This window comes from Stigmatopora nigra, chromosome 20 (assembly GCF_051989575.1).
Source record: "Stigmatopora nigra isolate UIUO_SnigA chromosome 20, RoL_Snig_1.1, whole genome shotgun sequence".
Classification (NCBI taxonomy): Eukaryota; Metazoa; Chordata; class Actinopteri; order Syngnathiformes; family Syngnathidae; genus Stigmatopora; species Stigmatopora nigra.
The window spans coordinates 10,176,509-10,199,249 of NC_135527.1; the positions used below are offsets into that span (position 1 = coordinate 10,176,509).

At 60.9% G+C, this 22,741-nt stretch overlaps 4 protein-coding genes and 1 non-coding gene across 8 annotated transcripts; 1 reads left to right on the forward strand and 4 right to left on the reverse strand.

The window, feature by feature from the left end:
• Positions 1–143: 143 nt before the first annotated feature.
• zanl (zonadhesin, like) lies at positions 144–15,631 on the forward strand. 3 transcript variants are annotated; one of them, XM_077742489.1, is made up of 52 exons: positions 144–564; positions 1,074–1,207; positions 2,180–2,193; positions 2,296–2,445; positions 2,535–2,800; positions 3,150–3,234; positions 3,308–3,460; positions 3,527–3,691; positions 3,759–3,856; positions 3,923–4,001; positions 4,082–4,357; positions 4,436–4,629; positions 4,700–4,841; positions 4,938–5,182; positions 5,259–5,407; positions 5,480–5,608; positions 5,678–5,816; positions 5,873–6,014; positions 6,114–6,310; positions 6,390–6,528; positions 6,683–6,799; positions 6,874–6,998; positions 7,196–7,341; positions 7,414–7,557; positions 7,689–7,796; positions 7,949–8,118; positions 8,197–8,411; positions 8,493–8,643; positions 8,714–8,958; positions 9,034–9,211; positions 9,303–9,411; positions 9,522–9,616; positions 9,706–9,882; positions 9,950–10,300; positions 10,368–10,465; positions 10,551–10,697; positions 10,763–10,921; positions 11,037–11,164; positions 11,231–11,502; positions 11,576–11,784; positions 11,842–11,986; positions 12,074–12,327; positions 12,397–12,526; positions 12,619–12,829; positions 12,905–13,060; positions 13,126–13,256; positions 13,363–13,565; positions 13,642–13,777; positions 13,833–13,970; positions 14,065–14,161; positions 14,357–14,400; positions 14,529–15,631. In XM_077742489.1, the coding sequence occupies exons 5-52, from the start codon at positions 2,627–2,629 to the stop codon at positions 14,582–14,584; spliced, it is 7,551 nt and encodes a 2,516-aa protein (XP_077598615.1). In that variant the 5' UTR covers positions 144–564; positions 1,074–1,207; positions 2,180–2,193; positions 2,296–2,445; positions 2,535–2,626; the 3' UTR covers positions 14,585–15,631. The 3 variants fall into 3 exon arrangements, 2 of the variants coding, with proteins under 2 accessions (XP_077598615.1, XP_077598614.1); XR_013330132.1 differs by lacking the exons at positions 144–564; positions 1,074–1,207 and adding an exon at positions 1,448–1,697 and having other exon boundaries at positions 14,529–15,105; positions 15,354–15,631; XM_077742488.1 differs by lacking the exons at positions 144–564; positions 1,074–1,207 and adding an exon at positions 1,448–1,697.
• trnas-uga (transfer RNA serine (anticodon UGA)) lies at positions 889–970 on the reverse strand. The gene has a single exon. It is a non-coding gene; the product is annotated as a tRNA-Ser (tRNA).
• gal3st4 (galactose-3-O-sulfotransferase 4) lies at positions 15,320–19,365 on the reverse strand. 2 transcript variants are annotated; one of them, XM_077742497.1, is made up of 4 exons: positions 19,225–19,365; positions 17,858–17,956; positions 17,410–17,707; positions 15,320–17,296 (listed from the first exon to the last, which is right to left on the reverse strand). In XM_077742497.1, the coding sequence occupies exons 2-4, from the start codon at positions 17,953–17,955 to the stop codon at positions 16,382–16,384; spliced, it is 1,311 nt and encodes a 436-aa protein (XP_077598623.1). In that variant the 5' UTR covers position 17,956; positions 19,225–19,365; the 3' UTR covers positions 15,320–16,381. The 2 variants fall into 2 exon arrangements, with proteins under 2 accessions (XP_077598623.1, XP_077598622.1); XM_077742496.1 differs by lacking the exon at positions 19,225–19,365 and adding an exon at positions 18,382–18,752.
• Positions 19,366–19,753: 388 nt separating this feature from the next.
• On the reverse strand, positions 19,754–21,279 carry LOC144213841 (transmembrane 4 L6 family member 1-like). The gene is made up of 5 exons (XM_077742517.1): positions 20,843–21,279; positions 20,682–20,747; positions 20,445–20,596; positions 20,178–20,364; positions 19,754–20,023 (listed from the first exon to the last, which is right to left on the reverse strand). The coding sequence occupies exons 1-5, from the start codon at positions 21,032–21,034 to the stop codon at positions 20,021–20,023; spliced, it is 600 nt and encodes a 199-aa protein (XP_077598643.1). The 5' UTR covers positions 21,035–21,279; the 3' UTR covers positions 19,754–20,020.
• Positions 21,280–21,875: 596 nt separating this feature from the next.
• Positions 21,876–22,738, reverse strand: mblac1 (metallo-beta-lactamase domain containing 1). Its single transcript, XM_077741987.1, has 2 exons — positions 22,331–22,738; positions 21,876–22,210 (listed from the first exon to the last, which is right to left on the reverse strand). Exons 1-2 carry the CDS (start codon positions 22,736–22,738, stop codon positions 21,953–21,955), a joined length of 666 nt encoding a protein of 221 aa, XP_077598113.1. The 3' UTR covers positions 21,876–21,952.
• Between the last annotated feature and the right edge of the window lie 3 nt (positions 22,739–22,741).

Genomic DNA, 22,741 nt, shown 5'->3' on the forward strand with positions numbered 1-22,741 from the left:
CAACGCTAGTGTGGCTAAAGGCCATCCTAATTAGGACCCCGCCTCCTAATTCGCATGGCCTTTAGCCACACTCGTTTTGCCTGCTTAGAATACAGGCAGGCCATTTGACTTGACTTTGTGACACTCGTTCTTTAATGGAGTTTAGCATTAAACCCTCGAACTTGGTAAGTGTTTGTCACACTACTCACCGCCCCCCTCCACCAAAAAAAGAAAACAAACATTTGACGACGACCGTCATGGTTTACTCTCCTCTCCAGGTGACGTCATCAATGGGAGACGCCCAATTCTGCGACGGCGCGCTGTCTTCACACGGCGTGTCAAATCAACGCCAACAAAACAAGGATCGTTGTTTTTGTTCGCACGGAAGACCATGAGAACCTTGGCTAAATTGTTGCTCCTCACATGAGGCACAACGTCCAGCGGCCGTCGACGATCAACTTGAACAAAACGACGTCAACTTTATGGAAAAGTGCTTCGTCTCTCCTTAAATATCCCCGCAATATTTAAGATATGGATGGGGAGACTGCGCCTGCCTTCTCTCAGCACAGCCCATCATTTTCGCAGGTATGTATGTTTGTTTTTCCACTTCTTCTTCCATATCTGGGCGTCGTTTTGCTGTAAAAGTTTTCATGTCAATGTTTTTAATACATACGGGGCCCGACACTTTGTCCACATTAATTGCGAACAGGTGCGGGCTACACAATGCCAAGCACCTTGAAAGTTTTTCCCCTTCAGAACATAGCAAGTGGTTCAAAGTGTCAGCAACTTCTCATTTTTCATCTCGCGACAATGTTTTTAAATAGGACGGTGTTTGTTTTTCCTCGCTCATGTGCACGTGTGTTTTGTTAGACCCCAAAAAAAAATCCCCATTTTAAAGGCAAGTCAAAACGCTGCGAGCAGGGTTCGAACCTGCGCGGGAAGATCCCATTGGATTTCAAGTCCAACGCCTTAACCACTCGGCCATCGCAGCTGCGAAAGTTAGAGTGGCGTGGGCCTTTAAGAAGGTAATGGAAGGCACTCCCACTACTGTCTAAGCCTGTAAATAACGTACGTCTAATTTGATGTGTTGTCAGACCATCGCCGACGGAGCTCATCGGCTACGTCACAAGGCAGCGCCGAACATCACCGAAAAGCACTTCCCTTTGTATCCGCCAGGTGGAAGCCTCCATTTATACATTCCAGCGACCTGCCGGAGTTGAGTGACAAGGTAACGCCACACCACTTTTGCAGAAAGTGCACTGCATTGTTACGTAAAGTCCTTTTTTTGGTTTAGGGTAAAAAAAGATCTTAGAACAATTGCTTTGTCATTTAGCCTCATTTAACATTGGGTGCCATTGAGGGTGCTAGAGCTCCAATGATTTCTTCCCCACTTAGCACCCACTTTATCCCCACGGTGAAATAAAAGCTTGGGGATTTTCTGGATTTGGAGGGCACCCGCACCCTTTTTGTGAAGTAGAGGACACACCTTGTCCATATCGCCACTGTTACTTATTGACACGTTTTGCAACAGTGCATGATGATTGTGCCTTTCACATGCATAAGCACATATAGCTCGAGATATAGCGAGAGAGCCAGGCAGTCCCTCACCGCCGGCCGCCACGCTGTCCTCGTCCCGTGCTAACGGGACAATTGGCCATGGCTGCCCTACCATTCCTCATTTTGCTTTTGTGCGTGTTTCAGGTTACAGAGCAGCAGAGGTGAGCGTTCAAATAACCGCCGTCAACGCTCAGATCTCTGTTTTCCCGGCTCTCGGGCTCCCGAGCGGGTAGCCGCCGACCGGGATGGACTCCCGCCGATACGGTCGGCGGCGATGGAAGGCCGGCTCATTGGATTCTACCAAAATCCGAGGCATTTTCACGCTTGCGTTTTTTCACTCGAAACCGACTAGTCCTTTACGGTTTTGGGCCAAAGGACGAAAGGCTCCGCCACCTTGGTTGTCGTCAATGGCTCCGAAATGGATTGAAATTTGCACGTGCGTGAAAAGCTTGAAGCGTATGTTTCATTTGCTGGTTGAGGGGCAGAGTGACAGCATTTGTTCCGGCCTTCCCCACGCAAAAGACATTTCTTCTCCTTCTTGACCTTTCCCAAGCGTGGGCGCGCCCCAGTGGAGGGTGCCAGTGAGTCACGCTTAGGCGTGACATTTTCTAATGATTAATCCCTGCTTTTCTTCCCTTTACAGCGTGGCCCACGACGGTAAGTCCCTGGGCGTGCCGGCGCTTTTTCCAAGGAGGGGAGGCCCTGGTCCCATCCCACCGGCCTGGATTTGGCGTCCAAACGCTGGTCCGTCTGCCGCAGCTCCAGTGCTGACCTCCTGCGACTTCAACGACGACCGGGCGCCGCTGTGCGACTTCCTACGGGACTCCTCCCAGCGCGGCAACTGGACCCGGCGCGCCGGTCCCACGCCCACGCCGGGGACGGGCCCTCCGGGCGATTACCCCCGAGGAGGTGGGCGTCTGGCCCCCGAGGGCGTAAGTGGCTGGCTCCCCCGAGGGCGGATGTCATTGGCGCCATTGGCGGCCCCCGCTCTTTTGCAGAGGGATCCTACGTTTACCAAGAATGCGACGATGTGGCGGAAGGGCAGCGCGCCCGTCTGCTGAGTCCCCAGCTGGCGCCGGGGCTGGCGCAGATGTGCGTGCGCTTTCGCTATTACATGTACGGCTTGCACAGCTCCAATCATTTGAGGCTACTGCTCAAGACGGCAAATGGCGAAGAGGAGCTGTGGAAGAGAACTGGCGTGGTCAGTCCCGCCTGGTTGGAGGCCAGCGTCACCGTGCCCGACGCCGGCCGTGGGCCGCTGGTGGTGAGTCATTCTCGGAATAAGCGCCGCCAAACTCCCCGCCCAGTCCCTTTTGACCGGCCGCGAGTGGCCAATGGGCCGGGCTTTAGGGCCGGACCTTAGGGCCGGGCCTTAGGGCCGCCCGCCCCCCATCATGGCCAAATTGAACGGCGAGAAAATGAACAAGGGTTGCAATTGACGTCAAATCCTCCACCCCGGATGCGCAGTGGACTTTGATGTGGGGAAAGTAGCACGGCATCCCAATCTAATCAGTGCGGCAGAACTTGCCTCGATGGCAACGGCGTGGCGCCGGGGAAATGATTGACTTTTTTTCCCCCCTTTTTTTAACGATGGCCGCGCGTGCCTTCTTTAGGTGGCCTTCGAGGCCCAGCGGGGCTCCAGCGCGTCCAGCGACTCGGCGCTGGACGACATTGTCATCAGCGAGGGAGCGTGTCCCGGTGAGTGGCGTCGCCGAGGCGTCCTCCCTGGCCGGGGCCACGGGCGCGTGGCGTTTCAACGTTTGCTCCACAGCGTGCGTCAGCGGCTGCGACTTTGACACCTTTGACGATTTGTGCGGCTGGACCCCGTTCACCTCCGACCCCGCCGTCTACGGCTTCGAGCAGTGGTTAGGCGGGACGGAAACGCCGGGCACCGGACCCGACGACGACTTCTCAAAGCCTGGCTGTGAGCGAGCGACGCCCGCCCGGTCCAGCTTGCTTGCTTGCTTCTAAAACGCTGGTGCTCTCTCAGTCGGGTACTACATGCTGATGGATTCTATGTACGCCACGGAAGGAGCGGAGGGCAAAATAACGAGTCCCGTGATGAGTCCCTCTGCCCAATGCTTGGAGCTGACCTTCCACTATTACCTGTACGGAAGCAGCCAGAAGGCGCAACTCCGCGTCCACGCCTCGACAGGTAATCCCGATGGGTCCCCGTCGGCCCGCCCACCGGCCCGCCAAACCGCTCTCCCATTTTCCATCAGGGGGGAAACTCGGAGCCGCCCTCCTCACCGTCACGGGGAACCAGGGTCCGGCTTGGAAGGCCGCCAAAGTCCGTCGCCTGGGAAGCGGCGACACGCAGGTGAGCTCTCCGGATCCCGTCGGATGGCCGCGGCGTGGGAATTAGCCTCTGTGTGTCCCTTTCCAGTTTGTCATCGTGGGCGTCTACGGGGAGACGGCCGAGACCGACATCGCCGTTGACGCCGTGTGCGTCTCCGTCTGTCCAGGTGAGTGACGGGCGGCGGGTAACGGCTAAACGGTGGCTTTGCCCTCGCCATCCTTCACCTTCGGTCTTTGCCATTTCAAGGTCAGCTAACGACTCAAGCGCCACCCCCGTCCACCACGCCGTCCACCACGCCGTCCACCACGCCGTCCACCACGCCGTCCACCACGCCGTCCACCACGCCGTCCGGCAACCGGACGACTCCGGCCCAAGGGACGACTCCGCCGTCCACCACGCCGTCCACCACGCCGTCCACCACGCCGTCCACCACGCCGTCCACCACGCCGTCCACCACGCCGTCCGGCAACCGGACGACTCCGGCCCAAGGGACGACTCCGGCGTCCACCACACCCGCCCCGGGTATGGCGTTTTTCCCGGGTTACTCTCTGGCGAGGCATCCCGCACTCTTTTGTTCCGTTCTTTGTTTTCACCCCGCAGTTAAGTGCCCCCCAAATGCAGAGTACATAGAATGTGGGCCGCCTTGCATCCCCTCCTGCAAGGATCCATCCCCCAACTGCAGCGGCTCCTGCATCAGCGGCTGCTTCTGCAAACCGGGCTTTGTCTTCAAGGCCAAGAGCTGCGTTCCCATCCACCAATGCGGCTGCCTCGACCACGATAACAACTATTATGAGGTACGAGTCTTTGGAAATTCCACCCCACCTCCAAGGCAGTCTACCCCCCGTCGAAGTTGTCCGCTTTCAGCCGGGAGAGGTCCTGTTTGGAGACGGCTGCTCCCAGATGTGCCGCTGCGCGGGAAACTACACGCTGGAATGCGTGGATAACACCTGCGATCCCACCGAGGAGTGTCGCCACGTCAACGGAGTGGCCGGATGCTACCCTAAAGGTGAGCCGGGGGAAGACCTTGGCTGGGGAGGGCGTCCAAATGCTCAGTGGTGGTGGTCCCAGCGTGGTGACACGGGCTGCTTTCCGGCACGCCAAGGTACCTCGTCCTGCATAGCATCGGGCGATCCGCACTACACCACCTTCGACAGGCGCAAGTACGACTTCATGGGCAACTGCAGCTACCAAATGAGCGGCGTCTGCAACGTCTCCCATCTGCCCAATTTTACCGTTTACGTCGACAACGAAAACCGCTACGACCGGCCCGACATCTCCTACGTCAAAGCGGTTCACGTCCACGTCCGAGCCGGCGTCGTCTCCGTCTTCAAGGGCGGTGTCGTGCACGTGAGGCCGCGAGGGATGGACCGACTAAACTGTCCCATGTGACCTTTGAACCAGCCCCTTTTTCCCCCTCATCCAGGTCAAGGGAATCAAAGTCAACCTGCCCGCCAGTCCCTTTGCGGGCGTCTCCGTGTTCAAATCGGGGAAACACTACACCGTGTCCCTGGAATTTGGCGTGACGGTGCGCTACGACGGAAACCACTTTATGGACATCAAAGTGATCAAAGAGTGAGTAGTGCGTAAACTTGGTGCTCAATCCCGTCCGAAAGGGAGGAGTCATTTTTTTTGCGCTTCCCCCAGCTACCGGGGCGCGCTCTGCGGACTGTGCGGCGATTACAACGGAAATTCCAAGGACGACTTCCGCCTGCCGGACGGCTCCTCCACCGACGACGCCAACCATTTTGGAAACGGCTGGAACGTCCATCCGCGGTGAGTGGCCCGGAGAGGCGGAGGTGGACTGCCGGAGCTCCATCTGAACGGTCCTGTCCGTCTTGAAAGGTGTCACAATAAACCCAACGCCACTCACACCGGGTGCGAGCCAGAAGAGCACAAGTTGTACCAGAGTACTCGGTATTGCGGCGTGCTGCCGGACAAAAATGGGCCCTTTGCCGCCTGTCACGCCAAGATCAACCCCAACGTAAGTTACTCTGTACTCTTTTCCCCCAGTGGACACAGCAATATTTGCCCTTCTAGGACTACTTTAAGGACTGCGTCTTTGACCTTTGTGAGCTGGACGGCAGGCCATCCGTCCTATGCGAGGCCATGGAAGCCTACGTCAACGAGTGCCAGGAGCGCGGCGTGGCCGTCGGACCCTGGAGGAACCAAACCTTCTGTCGTGAGCATACCTTTTTCCCCTCTTCCATTCGGGAACCCCCCCGCCCCCTGTCTGAGCGCGACCAGGTGGTGATGGTCTCTGGCTTTTATTTGCGCCCAGCTCTGGACTGCCCTCCCGACAGCCATTACCACCCCTGCGCGGACCCCTGTCAGGAGACGTGCACGGGGAGACCCCCCTCCTGCGGCGGACCCTGCGTGGAGTCGTGCGTGTGCGACTCGGGCCTGATCCTGAGCGCCGGCAAGTGCGTGGCCGACTCTTGGTGCGGCTGCAGACACACCGACGGCCAGTACTATCAGGTAGGCCCGGACGGGTCAGCGTGCGGAGCCTTGGACGGGTGTGAAATGGAGCGCCACTTACGCGCCGCTGGCGTCCCAGCCCGGAGAGGAGTTCTACGTGGACGACTGTCGTCAGAAGTGCAGGTGCGACGCGCCGTGGGTCAGCTGCCGGCCATCCCCGTGCCCCCCGACGCAAGAGTGTCGAGTCCTGGAGGGAGAGCTGGGCTGCTATCCGACAGGTGAGCGGCCTGGGGACCCGGCGCTGGTGGGCCACAAAAGGGCTGCTCCCTTTTGGACTTTTGGACTTTTGGACTTTTGGACTTTTGGACTTTTGGACTTTTGGACTTTTGGACTTTTGGACTTTTGGACATTTGGACTTTTTCACCTCTTCAGGCTCCCGGGACTGCATGGTCTCGGGCGACCCGCACTACAACACCTTTGACAAAAGGTTCTACAGTTTCATGGGCACGTGTACCTACACGCTGGCCAGAACCTGCAGGAACGACACGGGTAGGGACTATGTTTGGGGGGGGGGTGGTCGTTGTCCCTTCCGTCCTCTTTAATCCACGGCCCCCCCTCGGCAGGTCCTTGGTTCTCGGTGGAAGCCAAGAACGAGGAACGAGGCGTACCCGGAGCGACCTACCTGCGAAAACTCTACATCACGCTGGATGGAATGACTCTGACGCTGATGAAGGGCAAGAGGACTCTGGTGAGCGCAAAACGCCAATGGCCGGCCCCCAGGCCGTACGTGGCCTGACGTAACGGCGCGCCTGGTCCGTGGCGGCTCTCGGTCACGGCGGGCCAGAGCGAGTCCGCCCGCTTTTGAATCCGCCCGCTTTTGAGTCCGCCCGCTTTTGAACCCGCCCGCTTTTGAACCCGCCCGCTTTTGAACCCGCTCGCTGGCAGGTGAACGGACTCCGCGTGGCGCTCCCTTACTCGGCGTCTCCCACGGTGACGGTGGGCCGCGCCGGACAATACGTGACGGCGGAGACGTCCTTTGGCCTCCGAGTGCGCTGGGACGGGAACCACTTTGCCCAGATCACCGTGCCCAGGTAGCCGCAAAAGTGCCCACGTCCCCGGACTGAGACCGATGACCTTTTTTTAACCCCTCCCTCCCCCGCCAGCTCCTACCGGGGACAGATGTGCGGCCTGTGCGGCGACCTGGACGGGGACCCGGACGACGACTTTGCCACGCCCGACGGCGGCCTGGTCTCCGACGTCAATGACTTTGCCAACAGCTGGCAGACGGCAGAAGACGAGGATGACGCGTGGGTGCCCGCCTCCGGGAGGAAACGCCACCCGACCGGCGGCCAGAGCGCGGCCAGAGCGCAGCCACGTTAAGCCGGTCCGTCTTTCTTTCTTTTCTTTTTCTCTTTTTTTTTGTGTGTGCGCGCTTTAGCTGTTCCGCGGGCGCCGGACCCGACCCGGACTGCGATCCCAAACTCCAGGCCGAGGCCGTCCGTCCGGACAAATGCGGCCGACTCAACGACACCGGCGGGGCCTTCAGGTACGTCTATCGCCCGTGGCCCGTAAAGATTGGAAAAAGGAGGCGTGCTCCCGCGTCCTCTGGAGATTCGCCGGGCTTGTATCCTGGTTGTTTCGGGAGCGTCCGCTTTCTTACGCCCGGCCCGCTATCCCGCCGTGGTCGGCGTCGTCCAGGGAGTGCCTCGGCGCCGTGGATCCCGCGCCCTTCTTCCGGAGCTGCGTTTACGACATGTGCCGCTTGGACGGGCGAGTGCCGGTGCTGTGCGATCAGCTGCAGGCCTACACGGAGGCCTGCCACGGCGCCGGCGTCCAAGTCCACCCGTGGAGGAGTCCCCAATTCTGTGGTAAGTGGTCGGCGGCCGTGGTCGGCGGCCGTGGCCGCGTCGCCCCCCGCTCAATTTTCCGTCCCGTCCGTCGGGCAGCGCCGGAGTGCCCCGCCAACAGCTCGTATTCCCTGTGCGCGAGCCCGTGCCCGGAGACGTGCTCGGGACCGGCGGGGGCGCCCGGCTGTGGCGGTGGCGGCGGCGGCGTCTGCGTGGAGGGCTGCGCCTGCGACGCCGGCTTGGTGCTCAGCGACGACCAGTGCGTGGCCGTCAGAGACTGCGGCTGCCACGACCCGGACGGCATCTACCATCCCGTAAGTCCCGGTCGGCGCCTCACGCGGCGCCTCCACCCGGCTTGACCGTATTACCGGAGACGCCTCTCGGGTCGCACGCAGGTGGGCGACGACTGGTACTCGGAGGACTGCAAGCGGAGGTGCGCGTGCCGGGAGGGGGGCGGCGGCATCGTCCAATGTTTGGACGGCGGCTGCCGAGACGGCGTGGAGACTTGCCGGCTGCACGACGGGGAGTACGGGTGCCACCCCCTCGGTAAGTGAAGAGAGGCCGGTGCTCTGGGCCGCCCGCCCGCCTCCAATGAAGTCCGTCTCCCGACCCGCAGGGCAGGCCACGTGTTCCGTCTCCGGCGACCCGCACTACACCACTTTCGACAAGCGCGCCCACCATTACATGGGGGGCTGCTCGTACACCTTGAGCACACCCTGCGACGGCTCCGCCTCGCCCTACTTCCGCGTGGACGCCCAGAACGAGCGGCGGGGGAGCAACAAGAGGGTCTCCTACGTCAGGGCCGTGGTGGTCGCGCTCCAGGGGGCGACGGTCATCCTGGGCAAGGGGCTCGGCGTGCAGGTTTCATTTCGGCCGCTCCGCGCCGACCGCCGGCGACAGAGCCGAAAGGCCCAAAGGCTTTGCTTTTTCTGGCAGGTGAACGGGACGGCCGTGGTCCCGCCCCTGAGGCTGACGGACGGGGTCCGGGTCTACGTGAGCGGCAAGTTTGTGGTGGTGGAGACGGCGTTCCACCTGAGGGTGCGATTTGACGGCAACCACCACGCCGACGTCACCGTGCCGGCTTCCTACGGCGGGCGGCTCTGCGGGATGTGCGGTGAGAAGGCTCCGGCCGGCGGCCGTAGTCCCAATGGGCCGCTCACCGTAGTCCCAATGGGCCGCTGACCCCCGCTGGGACCGCGCCGCAGGAAATTACAACGGGAATCCCAGCGACGACAACCTGAAAGCGGACACCACGCCGGCCTCCACCACCCGTGAACTGGGCGACAGCTGGCGGGTTCCCGACCCGAGGCCGGAGTAAGTGGCGGATGATCCCGGGGGTGGAGGGGGGCGCTCTCCGTTGATTTCCGGCCCGTGTGGATGGATCTATGCGCTGAGCTCTGCCACCGCCGTGACCTTGTGTCCAGTTGCTCCAACGACGGCGGCCAAGAGGACTGCCACCCGAAGGTGCTGGAGGAGGCCCAGAAGGCCGACAGCTGCGGCATGATCGCCGATCCCCGCGGTACCACCCCGCCGAGGCTAACCCCTACCCTGTCCGTCCAGTCCGTCGCTCTGTCCTTCCCTCCGTCTCACGTCCGGGTGGACTTTCAGGGCTCTTCGGAGCGTGTCACCGGCTGGTCCCCCCCGAGCCCTATCGGGAGAACTGCCTGTACGACATGTGCGCCACCGACGGCCAGGCCGTGGCCCTCTGCCAGGCCCTGCAGAGCTACGCTGACCTGTGCGCGGCGACGGGAGTCGCCGTGGCGTGGAGGAACAACACCTTCTGCCGTGAGTCGGCCCGTCGGCGGGACCCCGTCCGACTGCCGCTGACGGCGCCGCCGCCGTCTTTCGCCAGCTCTCAAATGTCCCGCCGGAAGTCATTACACCCCCTGCGGCTCGGCCTGCGCCCCGGCCAGCTGTCAGGAGCCGGCGGGGGCGCCGGGCGTCTGCCGGCTACCCTGCGTGGAGGGCTGCGCCTGTGACCCCGGCCTGCTTCTCAGCGGGCACCGATGCGTGCCGCCCGCCCAGTGCGGCTGCGTGGACGCCCACGGGACCTACCGGCCGGCCGGCGCCGCCTGGATGACCAAAGACGACTGCTCGGAGCGCTGCCGCTGCCTGGACCACCGCGTCACCTGCCGACCGTGGAGCTGCGGCCCCGCGCAAGAGTGCCACGTGGTGGACGGCGTGCGGGACTGCCACTCCGCCGGTAGGCCCCAACGGTCGCCGGGCCAAAGGGGGACGGAAATGACAATTTGTCAATTTGTGGCGCTCAGAGAACGGAGTGTGCCACGTGGCCGGAGACCCCCACTACTACACCTTTGACGGCGTCATGCACACCTTCATGGGCACGTGCACTTACACACTGGTGGAGGTACGTACAGGAAATGCATTCAAAACAAAAACGGGAGCAATACCCCCCCCACCCCCCCCCCCCCCCCCCTCCACCCGTCCCCCAGGTCTGTAACGCCTCCACGGTGAGCCAATTCCGGGTGGTGGCCAAAAACGAGGAGCGCGGCCAGCCCGAGGCCTCGTACATCCGCTGGGTTCGAGTCTACCTGCCGGACGGCACCCGGGTGGAGCTTCAGAAGGGACGCAGGGTTCTGGTACGTGGAAAAAAGGCGGGCTCTCCCGCCTCGGCCTTTTACCGCCGTCTTTTATTGTCCCGCAGGTCAACGGTCGCCGGGTGAGGACGCCGGCGAGCGTGCCGGGAGCCAAAGTGATCGCCAGCGGCGCCTACAACCTCCTGGACGCCGACTTTGGCCCGCGGGTGAAATTTGACGGCGTCCATCACGTGGAGATCAGCGTTCCCGGAGAATATTTCGATAAGGTGGGTGACGTGAGGGCGACGTTACCATCAATGTAAACTATGGGAGGGGGGGGGGGGGGGGTATCCTTCGTGACGGGTCCTAAAATAGCCCAAACCCCCCCCCCTGTTTTGCCAGCTATGCGGCATGTGCGGCAACTACAACCACAACTCCGGCGACGACGACCTGAAGCCCGACCGGACGCCCGCCCGGGACGTCATCCAACTGGGCAACAGCTGGAAGTCGGAGGGCGACAGCGATCTGGGGTGGGGAGACGGTCCCGTCCCCGAGAGGCGGGGCGACAGCCCGTAAGCGCCCGGCATTTCTCCCAGGTGTCAGCCGGACAGCCGCCCCGACGTGCACCCCGACTGCACGGCGGAGGAAGAGACGCTGCTGGAGGCCCGCTGCGCCGGCGCGCTCCTTTCCCAGGCCTTCCTGGCCTGCCGCTCCACGGTGCCGCCCGAGGCTTTCGTGGGGAACTGCCTGTACGACATGTGCGAGTACGACGGCATGGCGGCCACGCTCTGCGACAACTTGGAGGCCTACGCTCAGGCCTGCCGCGGCGCCGGCGTGGCCGTCAGCTGGAGGAACGCCACCCTCTGCCGTAAGGCCGGGGTTAGGAAGGCGGGCCCGCCGCCCCGCCGCCCTAACCCCCACCCCTCCTCTGGGTCACGCAGCGCTGCCGTGCCCCCCCGGCAGCCACTATTCGGAGTGCGCCTCGCCGTGCCCCCCCACCTGCTCCGACCTCTTCCCCCTCTCCTGCCACCTGCCGCCCGACGCCTGCGTGGAGGGCTGCCGCTGCGACGGCGGTTTGGTCCTCAGCGACGGCAAGTGCGTGCCCCTGGGCCGATGCGGCTGCGTGGACTCGGACGGAGAGTACCACGACGTGAGTCTGCCGCCCGCCTTCTGCCGCCGTCCCGTCCAAACACGGAGCCCTCGGCAGGTGGGAGACTCGTGGCTGACGGCCAAATGCGCCTCCCGCTGCCGCTGCGAGCCGGGCGGCGCCGTGGCCTGCTCCCATCACGCCTGCGCGTCGGAATCGGTCTGCGTCCTGGACAAAAACGGAGACGTCTCCTGCGAGCCCGCCCGTAAGCGAAAGGGCCGGCCGTTTTGCCGCCGCCGCCGTCGCCGCCGCCGTCCGGTGGTGCCAATGGCAGACAAGGTCTTTCCCGTAGACTTTGCCCAGTGCACGGTGGCCGGAGACCCTCACTACCGGACCTTCGACGGCTTTGCGCACCACTTTCAGGGGCCCTACGCGTACGTCCTGACCACCGACCTGGGCGGAGACCGAGGCGACTCCCGGCCCTCCCTGACGGTGGGGGCCAAGAACATCCGACGGGGCGGGAACAAGCGGGTGTCCTTCCTGGACCACATCTTCGTGGACGTCTACGGCGTCAACGTGCGCTTGGTGCAGGGGAGGGAAGTCCTGGTAGGTGTGGACAAAAGGCCCGCTCGGGAAAATCCCCCACACTCACTCTCCTCTTCTTTTTTGGCCCAGGTCAACGGGGAGCTGGTTTCGCCCCCCCTGACTCCGGTGGAAGGTTTGCGGATCAGCATGAACTCCAGGCAGGTTCAACTGGCCACCGACTTTGGACTCACCGTCCGCTTTGACGGGAGGGGCCGAGGAGGTGAGCGGGGGTGGGGGAGGGACGTGACTTTGACGGCGGGCGCGGAAATGGCCGCTTTGACCGTCCCTCCGATCCTGTCACCCTTCACGCAGAGATCATCCTGCCCAGCACCTACAAGGGCGCCGTGAGAGGGCTGTGCGGCAACTACGACGCCGTCCGCGGTAACGACTACATGAAGCCCGACGGGACGGTCGTCGGCGACCTGGAGGAATTTGGCGAAAGCTGGAGGGTCAGGGACCGCCCGGCACCGGCACGAGCCGAGGCCGCCGTCGCCCCCGCCGCCGCCGCCTTCCGCCTCGGAGGGTACGTCCGGGTCGCTCCCCTCTGGCCGGTGGGCCGAGATGCCGGCGCGAGTGACGTGGCCCGCCTCCCGTTCAGTGGGAAAGCGGATCCCGATTCCGGATACCAGACGTCCGACTGCTCCCGGGCCCAGCTGGAGCAGTACGCCGGACCTGCCGCGTGCGGCGCCGTCTCGGACGCCGCGGGGCTTTTTGCCGCCTGCCACCCGCTCCTGCCGCCCGACACTTACCGCGAGTGAGTACAAGTCGGTCCACCGGAGATCTTGAAGAAAGAAAAAACCGAGTCTTTCTCTCCCGCAGCGACTGCGTGTACGACCTGTGCGCCGAGGGCGGCGGCCAAGAGCTGCGCTGCGCCAGTTACGAGGCCTACGCCGTGGCCTGCCAGGAGGCCGGCGTGGCCTTGGGACAATGGCGACAAGAACTGGGCTGCGGTGAGAAAGCCACCTCGCGCGCCCCGCCCGATTACAGTTGGGGGAAATGAAATGGGATGCTGACGGGGGATCGTTTTGCCGCCGCCGCCGCCGCCGCCACCCCCAGCGCTGCGCTGCCCGGGTAACAGCACGTACTCGCCGTGCATGTCGCCGTGCCCGGCCTCCTGCGGCGACCTGACGGCGCCCTCGGAATGCGCCGCCGCTTCCTGCGTGGAGGGGTGCCGCTGCGCCCCTGGCTTCGTCATGAGCCGGGGGGCTTGCGTGCCCTACTCGCAGTGCGGCTGCAGCTTCCTGGACCGATACTACCCGGTGGGTTCCGTTCGCCGTGAGTGACGCCGGCGGCGGCGACCAAGACGTTGTTGTTGATGTCGCCGCCCCATCACAGCTGGAGGAGACTTTTGTCACCCAAGATTGCGCCCAGTCCTGCCAGTGCAGCGCCACCGGCGCCGTGTGCCGGGCCAAAAGCTGCCCCCCGGGATTCGTCTGCGCCATTTCCGACCACAGGCGGGACTGTCACAGAGGTGAGGAGGTGGCAAAATTGCCCAAAGTGCCTTGGCTCCATCTTTCTGCTTCCAGAGGGAGCGTGCCTCAGCGGGCCCTGTCTCAACGGGGGAACCTGTCGGGACACGGGCCACCAGTCCTACTCCTGCCTCTGCGCGCCGGGCTACGGGGGGGCCCGCTGTCAGGATGACATCACGGGGGACCCGGGAATCGGTGAGAAGACCGTACCAAAAAACACACCGGGGGGACCGCTGCGGCGGTCTGCGCTTCCCCGCGGTTGTGATCACGTGCACGCCCTCCTTTCCAGAAACCCAATGGATCGTCCTGATCGCGCTGCTGGTGTCGGCCGCCGCCGCGACGACGGTCGTCGTCACCGTCATCTGCGTTTGCAAAGGCGTCGACGGGTGAGTGGCATTTTTTTTTTTTTTTGGGTCAAGCTTTCTTCTGTCTTTGTATTTGGCACCAGAGATGGGGACAAAAAGGGGGCATAGAAGTGTATTTTCCGTCTGGGCTGGACCGGGGGGCGGGGCGGGGCGGTGGTCCCTCCGAGAGACCAAAATGGCCACCTCGAGTGAGTATGTCCATCTTTGCGTCGACAGGAAAAAGCGGACAAAAGAATACCGGTTGAGAATGGCTTCAAAAAGTAAGTTTCCATCCATTCAAAGTCTGTCTTAGAGAAATGAAAATGTTTCTATTCCTGCAAAAAACAAATCAAGCGGGTCAAGCAAAACATTGAACTGCTGTTTTCTTTCCCTGTGTGTGTTAATGCAGGTGTCACCTATGAGAACATGGATGGAATTCCACCCATCCACGTGACACATATGTGATGATTCATAATGAATCATCGGTATCCTCCCCCTTTTTGCTTTTTTGCTGATTTGCATTCCGATTCCTCAGCACAAATCAAGTCTTTTTGCTCCATATTTTTCTCCTTTGCTAATGTCACTTGAAAAATGCAATATGTCAATCTGAAATAATAAAGCAGCGTAAAACACGGACTGAGGGGACGTGACGTCATTTCCGGTGTCGCCGCGAATGTCGCGAAATTTCAAAGCGGCCGTCATCACGAGCAGCTGTCTCGCACCCGGGCTAGCCGCTAGCCGCTAGCAAATGTTTGAAATGTTTGACATCGGTGAATTGTGCTACCGCCTTTAGTCCGACGTTAAAGCGACCCCTGCCCGGCTTTCAATTATTTTTTTTCTTCCTCACCGGAAGGCTTTTTGTTGTTGTTGTTGATGATAAGAGTTCCAAGCTGGCTGACTTGTGTCAAAGTAGGCGTCGAAGGCTCCAGGCTGCAATGGCCAACTACTACTACTACTACTACTTACTCCATTCTCCAGCTAAAAAGGTAAGTGTCTTCACGTAAGGTAAGAGCCATTGCTATACTTTGGTCCATGCGTGTGACGCTTATGGTTTTAAGAGGGATCTTTTGCATTCGGAATTGAATGGCTACTTTTTTTGTGTGTCAGTACGTAGCATGCATGAGATTTCAATTGATTCGTGCCTGTCATTGCGTTGAGCTAAAATTGCAATTTTTGAGGGGAAATGACAGGCGAAGCGCGTTGATGCTCTCTTTTGGTTTATTTTTGTACCGAGCCCACAACTCTTGGATTGGACTTCTCTTGCCGTCAATGGCATCCACACCGTTGAAAATGGACCCCCAAACCACGCGTTAGGGACCTGTAGTACCGAAAAGAGTCCGGCAGGCGGAAGAAAAGAGCAAGCAAGCCAGCAAGCCAGCAAGCACAGGAGTTCATTCTCGAGGAGCTTTTGACTTAACATTTCATTTCTGGCATTCATGTCGATGGAACAAATAGAGGATTCGTTTGAGCTTTTTATTTTCCAAACCTTAATAAACCTTTTCAAACAATCAATATTTGTGTACGTTACGTTTTTCTCCCCCCCCCCCCTCATCTTTTTCCGCCTTCAAAAGAAGAACCCGCCATGCCTGTCTGTGACTTTATTTCATGGACACTCAAGTTATTGTCAAACAGTGAGCAATTCTGAATGGACCCATTGTCGGCTGGGAGGGAACGGCGTGTGCCAAAGAAGAAAAAAAGCCCACTATCCCACGATTCACATGTTCCTCAAATAGCGGCCAAGCTCGCTGGCTTGCTTTTTTCGCAAAAAGCCCTGGCTTGGTATCCCGTTGCCCTGGATCACGTGCTGTACAAATAAGTTGTGCTCATACACGGCCGGCGGGCCTTTGCCAATATTTCCCCCAAAAAGAAAAGAGCCCTTATCGCTTGGCCGTGCGTGTGAGGTGCAAAGTGAAAGCCGCTATTTGAGCAAATGCGAGTTGACCCGGCTCTAGTTGAGAGAAGAAAAAAAAACAAATACATTTGGATTCCTGGCCCGGTCGTACAAAATCCCCTTCTTATCTACCCCGACCGATTGTAAGCGTCTGTCCGTCGTTATTCCGGCTAAACGGCGCAGACTTCTCGCTGGCTGGCCAGATCTTTTCGGCCCCTGGCTAAAACCCCTACGCCACTCTTCTCTGGCAGCGCTGCCACTCCACGGACGCGTCAGGCCACCCTTTGCCAATGTCTGTACCTGGCCACGACCACGGGCACCGTAGCCGAGAGCTAAAAACCCGACCCCCCCCCCTCCCCCCACCAGACCCATCAAGAGTCGGGCACAGAACTCCGTCGAAGCGGCTGCGGCGCCCCGGGGAACTGTTTGGCGTCCAGCGCGTCCTTGTACTGGATCTCGGGCAGGATCATCCTCAGGCAGGCGGCGGCCGTGACGTTGTCCAGGCCCGGCCGCAGCTCGTAGCCCAGGATCCTGCCCAAGCCGCTCTGGTAGGGCCTGATGGCCTTGTCCCGGATGCGCTGGGCCTCCACGGGCTTGCCGCCGTCCCTCAGGCACACCTGGGCCAGGGCCCGGCGGCGGGCCCGCAGGAGCTCCACCTCCCGCTCCATGCGCGCCGCCCCGAAGCGCTCCACTTCCAACCAGAAGGTGCGGTTGAAGGCCCGGTACAGGTGCCAGTCCAAGGCGTTCCACCGCCGCAGTTTCTCCCGCTGCTCCCGGGTCAGGGTCAGGTCCGGCGGCGCTCTGGGACCACCGCGGGGCCCGCCAAGGTGACCGCCCCGCCGACCCGCGGCGGCGGCGGCGCCGGCGGCGGCGGCGTCCGCCCTGGGCTGCTGCCGCGCGTTGAGGCTAAAGGACACCACGGCGTCCAGGGGCCAGCACAGGGCGTGGCGCAGGAGGATCATGGACTGGTCGAAGAACTCGGACACCAGGATCAGCTGGAAGTCCCGGCGCACGGCCGCCTCGCCGTCTCGCGCCAGCGCCTCCGAGAAGTTGGCCTCGTGCTCCAGGCCAAAGTCGAACCACAGCAAGTTGCGGGCGTAGTGGTTGTTGCGGGCCCGCGGGTCGTAGTAGCGCCCGGCGTTGTCGGCAAAGTCGCCCAGGCCCTTGGCCTTGCGGAAGGCCGGCGCCACTTGCTTGTAGTAGGCGAAGGACGACTCGGCCAGGGCCAGCGGGTCCCGGATGATGGAGAAGTAGAAGGTGTCGGGGCCTCCCATCACCTTCTCCACCTGGACACAGAGACACGGAGGGACCTGGTTTGTCTCCATCTCCTTCCCTTTTTTTGGCTTTCTCGCCCCCGGCCCCCGGCCCCCGTCCCCCGTCCATCCGCTCTCTGCCTCACCTCGGCCTTCCGGAACCTCATGTGATTGGCCATGATGTTGAAGTCCACCACCCCGGGGCCCCGGTAGCCCTTGACCCGGTGGGCGTCAAAGGGCAGCGGGTAACCCAGCTGGTAGCCCAGCGGCAGGGCGAAACGCAGGCCGCGCTCCTCCCCGAAACGATACAGCACGTTGAGCACCGTGCTGCTGGCCGTCTTGTGCGTCTTGAGGAAGAAGATGTGGTGGCGGGGGCGGCAGGGGCCCAGCGCCGGCCCCCGCCCGTCACGGGAGGAGAAGATGGAGCGTGCCGCCTGCTGGTTGCTGACGGGGAAGAAGAAGAAGAAAAAAAAACAAGCATACCTGTCAAATTGTTTGTCTCTTTTTTTTTTCTCCTTTTTTTTTCTTTCTTTCCTCACGCCCACTCGATTGGCCATTTTGGGTGGCGAGTCCCCCGAGGGAGATTGAAATTACCTCTTGAAGATGATGAGCAGCAATTGTCCCGTGAAAATGACGCACACGAAGAGGAGGAGCGCTTTCCCCGGCCGGCCGCACGCCAAGCCTCTCAACATCCTGCAACGGAAAGCCGGCGCGTCAAGTCCACCCGTCGGTCCCTCTACCCGTCCATGCGTCCACCCTCGGTCCCTCCACCCGTCGGTCCCTCCACCCCCATCGAACCTCAATTGACGTCAATGGCAAATCATGGCTTGAATACAAAAGAAGCACGGAATCCGTGGGACAGTTCCACGCTTGCATGTATGTATTCTCGGCCAACCCCCCTCCCCACCCACCTCTAAGAAGGGGCGTCGAAAGACCTTATCGTGTGAAGGAGGGGGACGTAAAGAGCCCCGCGTCACGCCACCTCGACGCCCCCCCACCCCCTCGCGCATTGTCTCGAATAGCATTTTCTTCCGTCGCCCCCTCCCCTGGCTTTTTTTTTTTTATTTGTTGGGGTGGGGGTGCCAAAAATGGAAAGAATGTCGGAGCTGAAAGGCTACCTGGCTCTCCGTTTGAAAAGCATCGCTGTGTCTGTAGTGCGGCTGCGATGGCGATGGCGACGGCGATGGCGACGGCGTTCGCATCCAGCCGCCGGGGACTCGTAACATCCTCGCTGGCCGGAGAAAGCGAACCCGGAGACGGGTTCGGGGCGGGGTTGGGCGTCCCGCTCGACCCGCTCGTCCCGCTCGTCCCGCTCGACCCGCTCGACCCGCTCGTCCCGCTCGACAAAAAATCCCGCACGCAAGACAAGAGGAGACTGACGAGCTGGCGGACGCGCAAGACAAAAGACGAAGAGGCGAGGGAGGGCGACTTCCGGTCGCCTGCAAAACAAAAGCTGGACGAAGAAGGAAAAGCGCTTCCGCTCGCTTCCAAAGTAAAGGACGGGCCCGTTTCTCTTTGGCTGCCGTCTGTGGCGTTAACCTGCCCCCCCCCCCCCATTTAAGACTGCTTTTAGGCAGGAAGGAAGGATTAGCTCCACTGGGCCGCGTACCTTAAGCTGATAAGTGAGGAATTGGAGCGAGTTAGCCGGCGAGACGCATGCACGGACACGTAGGAACCCGGCCCTGCCCTGCCCGCCCGCCTGCCTGCGCGCAAGCTTTTCCTCCGGGCCTTTTGGACGCGGTGCCGGCTTTGCCTGTTGACCAAGGCCTTTCCTCCACCGCAAACACGTGGCCAAGTCGCAGACAGGCGGGACAGAGAAAGACATTGGCCAAACACCCCCCCACCCAAAAAAGAAGAAGTGACTTGAAATTGTAAATAAGAGAGAAGCCCCGAACCCCGTTGGTCTATGTAAGCGAGAGCAACGGGCGCCAAACGCCTCCCTGCCCCACGGACTGGCTCACCTGTCCCTGTGACCGCGAGACAGCCAGAAAGTTGATCCGGTCCCAAACAAGTCCTTTTTAGTCCCCCGACCTGACCTGACAAACGTTCCCCCAGCCGTCCCCCAAGCGTTGTCCAGCAGGTGCCCAGCAGGTGCCCGCCCGCCCAGCATTCCCCCCCACCAGCACCGTCCACTTAATCCGGCCCGTTGTAGACTAAATAAAAGATGGGCGGTGGACAAAGGCTCCTCCCTGTCCTGTCGTCCTCCTCCACCATCACTCCACTTGGTGCTCTCTCGATGGAACCCGCAGCCTTTCAAAAGAGTGAAACTCTTTCCCTGCCGTTGGAAAACGGGTGTCCCTTTGTCCCCCCCCCCCCTTGTGCTGATCTTGTCCCAGGCTTTTCCCTCATGGTGTCTTCTCTGATATTTCCTGCTTTGGGGCAAATCCGCAATCTTTTCAAAGTTTTCATCTCCTTTTCATCTTGCGTGTGCTTTTGCGTGGCAAGAGAAGACAAAGAGCGAAAGCGAGCGCGCCATCTAGTGGCCGAAGACAAAGTTGTACCTCATCTTTATTGTTGCCTGTCATTCACAAAACGTCCACACGGAAAACATTTTTTTTCTATCCACATCAAGCTCAAATATCATCATCCGTGGAAGAAAGAAGGGAAAAAAAGAGCAAAACAACGTTAAAACCCAGATGACTTTCGTGATCACAATAATGATAATTCTCAGCTCCATTGGCTTCCCACGCCGGTCAAGTTCATCGCCGACGGGGCGTGGTTGGTTTTCCAGCGCCGCCCCGGCTCGGCCTCGCTCACTCACTGTTGAGAAAGACGCCGGCCCAGCATTAGGATTAGCGCAGGCGTCCCATTTCGAGCGGAAACGTTTGTAGGCTGGGGTGCGTAACTCCCCGACCCTGACCCTCGCCCCCAGCCAACACAGACGTTCCCGCTCTGTGTGGGCGTCCCGTCCCACCTCTTTTCCAGAACAGGTGCCGCAGAGGCAGCCGAACAGGCCGTTGACCATCTGGATGAGGCAGAGGACCAGTTGGATGGCGGCCGCCGCCAACAAGGTGGAGAAGAGGCCCAGGTTGAATTCCACCACGCCCTCGGGAACTTTGCACCATTCCCACATGCTCTTGTCGCCCAGGTAGCTCCCGCTACTGCCGGGGCGGAAGGGCGAGGGCGTTGAACGGAGAAGCTCACAAACAGATCCCCCCCCCCCCCCCGCTCATCGGCGTACCTGTTGGCGAAGGGGCTCCCCCAACGACCAATGGGATTGGCTGCGTTACTCCACAGGCACACGGGCCCGTTGGCCAGGCCCAGGGCGGCCGTGCTCAGGCTGTAGATGGCGCCCGCCACGCCCAAGGCGGCGAAGCCGATGGACAGGAACATCTGCGCCCGGTCGGGACGTGGTGAGGTGAGGAAAATGCCACGCGCGTTTGACCCGCCGGACCCCACACACGCCGGGCCGACTCACCCCGCAGCGGTTGGCGCAGCACTTGCCCGAAGCGGTCAGGTGGATGTGCACGGCGGGAACCAGGGCCTGCGTGGAAAAGACAGAGAGTCCAGTGGCTCGCAGGGTCCGTCGGCTCAGAAGGTCGGCCGGCGGCCCCGGGTGGCGTCGCGTGGCCGCCTCACCATCAGCCCCCCTCCGATCAGGCCTCCCATGTATTTGACCTCCGGCGTGAGCCGAGGGTTCCCCTCTCCGTCCTGGGCGGCGTACTTGCTGTCCATGTCGGGGAAGAAGAGCACGATGTTGCAGATGATGGACAGCGGGGCCAGGACGTACAGAGGCACCGCCACCACTTTGGAGCACGCTCCCGTACACATGCTTGCGCTCGGTGACGCCGGCTAACGCTACCCGAGAAATACGCCCAATTTCTGTGGCTTTTGCTTTATAGTCCACCGGGAGGAAGGGAGTGGCCGAAGGCAAAGAGGGAGGCGGCGGCGGGGGCGCCGTATCTCATGGGGTGGGCGCTTTATGGTTTGGACTTTAGGGTGCGCAAATGCCTAGCCACCTTTCCACCTTGGCCATAAACATTAGCTGTGGAAAAGGGCGCTCTTTCCATTTTCCATCTTATTCGTCTGGGAGTAGAAATACATTTTTTTTGTACATGTTGGGTGGGGTTTAGCCTTTTTGAACTAGTTCACGACTTGTCTGTTTTTAAAAGTGCACCCAAAGGTATGACTCCCCCCCACCCCCCCCCCCCCTTTGGGTATCACTAAAGAGAAAGCGGAAGAGAAAATCCAACTCTGCAGGCAAGTGTGTTATCCATGCATCCAAATACTTTTGGACCCGACTGTTAGTGAAATTGTTTTATGGCATGGCGCAATGCGCGGCCAGTGCCGAGATAAGTTGTCACGTTAGCATCTTATCGGGGAATTATGGCACCGTGGAGATGTTGGGGCGTGTCCAAAAGAATCTTTATGAGCGAGGGCTCTATCAAGGGACATTTCTTGTGCCTGGCACCACCAGGCAGGCCTCGTTCGGACGTTCCCGACGGCACAGAGCGCGGCACACCTGCCAAATTCAATTTCAGCCCTTTATTCTCATCATACCAGCACGGTCAAAAGGCCACTCTCTCTGTATGTGTGCGCGCGTGCATATTTGTGGTCAGCCGTGCGTACGTACGTCAGCATACTATTTCTATGGAATCAGCCGTGCACCGTCTTTCAATGTTTGTTGTATATTTATTTTGAAATTTAGGTGTTTGGGACATTTTGGGGGGAAAGGGGGTCCAGGCACGATCACCTCCTCTCCTGACCCACACGACAGACGACCCGAAAGGGAGGCCCGTGGCCCGGTACGATGACGTCCGCCGTCTCCAACGCCTTCCGGCGGTGGATTTCCTGCAAGGCGGGCTGGAGGCTGGACTCACGCCACGCCTCGTCGTCGTCGCGGCTGTCAAAGAGGTCCCCGGCCACCAGGATGGTCCCCGCCGTCGTCCCCGTCACCTGGACGCTCAGGTCCTGGCCGCTGTGGCCCGGGGTGGGCACCACGCGCACCTGAAACGGGACCTTCTTGAGGACAAGGGGAAACAAAACCCAAACACCCCCCCCCCCTCCTCCTCCTCCCAAGGCAACGCCCAAACACCCCTCCCACCTCCCCAGAGACAACTCGCTCACATGTTCGTCCACGACATACGCCTCCCCCCGCCCCAGGCGATTGGGCAGGTACACATCCGATCGGCTGACGTCGTGTCCCACGATGATGACGGCGGACGGAAAGAGATTGAGGTTGCCCACGTGATCCGAGTGCCCGTGAGTCCCCACCACCACATGGATGTCCCGGGGCTCCAAGCCTCTCCGGCGGAGGCTCTCGAGGAGTGAGTCGCGGCCCCAAGGGCCGCCGGTGTCCACCAGGATGTTTTTGCCGGGCCCCGCGACGAGCGTGACGGTTCCGTCGGCTCGAAAGGCACCGCCGACGTCGGGATGCGGCCGATAGTAGCCCACCTTCAGGACCGACACGGAGTACGGACTGCCGGGGAAATCGAGTTCCGAATCGGGCAAAAAGACCCTTTTGAACGAAGCCATCCC

Excerpts from the sequence above, each read along its gene's own strand:
- LOC144213841 (XM_077742517.1), bottom strand. The coding sequence starts at position 21,034 with ATGTGTACGGGAGCGTGCTCCAAAGTGGTGGCGGTGCCTCTGTACGTC. Across the intron at positions 20,748-20,842 it reads TGATCGGAGGGGGGCTGATG|GCCCTGGTTCCCGCCGTGCA; the intron begins GTGAGGCGGCCA and ends TTTTCCACGCAG. Across the intron at positions 20,597-20,681 it reads GCTGCGCCAACCGCTGCGGG|ATGTTCCTGTCCATCGGCTT; the intron begins GTGAGTCGGCCC and ends GACCGGGCGCAG.
- zanl (XM_077742488.1), top strand. The coding sequence starts at position 1,636 with ATGGCTGCCCTACCATTCCTCATTTTGCTTTTGTGCGTGTTTCAGGTT. Across the intron at positions 2,446-2,534 it reads GGGCGATTACCCCCGAGGAG|AGGGATCCTACGTTTACCAA; the intron begins GTGGGCGTCTGG and ends GCTCTTTTGCAG. Across the intron at positions 8,959-9,033 it reads GCAAGGGGCTCGGCGTGCAG|GTGAACGGGACGGCCGTGGT; the intron begins GTTTCATTTCGG and ends TTTTTCTGGCAG.
- gal3st4 (XM_077742496.1), bottom strand. The coding sequence starts at position 18,404 with ATGCTTTTCAAACGGAGAGCCAG. Across the intron at positions 17,708-17,857 it reads CTGCTCATCATCTTCAAGAG|CAACCAGCAGGCGGCACGCT; the intron begins GTAATTTCAATC and ends CTTCCCCGTCAG. Across the intron at positions 17,297-17,409 it reads TGAGGTTCCGGAAGGCCGAG|GTGGAGAAGGTGATGGGAGG; the intron begins GTGAGGCAGAGA and ends CTCTGTGTCCAG.
- mblac1 (XM_077741987.1), bottom strand. The coding sequence starts at position 22,738 with ATGGCTTCGTTCAAAAGGGTCTTTTTGCCCGATTCGGAACTCGATTTC. Across the intron at positions 22,211-22,330 it reads CGTATGTCGTGGACGAACAT|GTGCGCGTGGTGCCCACCCC; the intron begins GTGAGCGAGTTG and ends GTCCCGTTTCAG.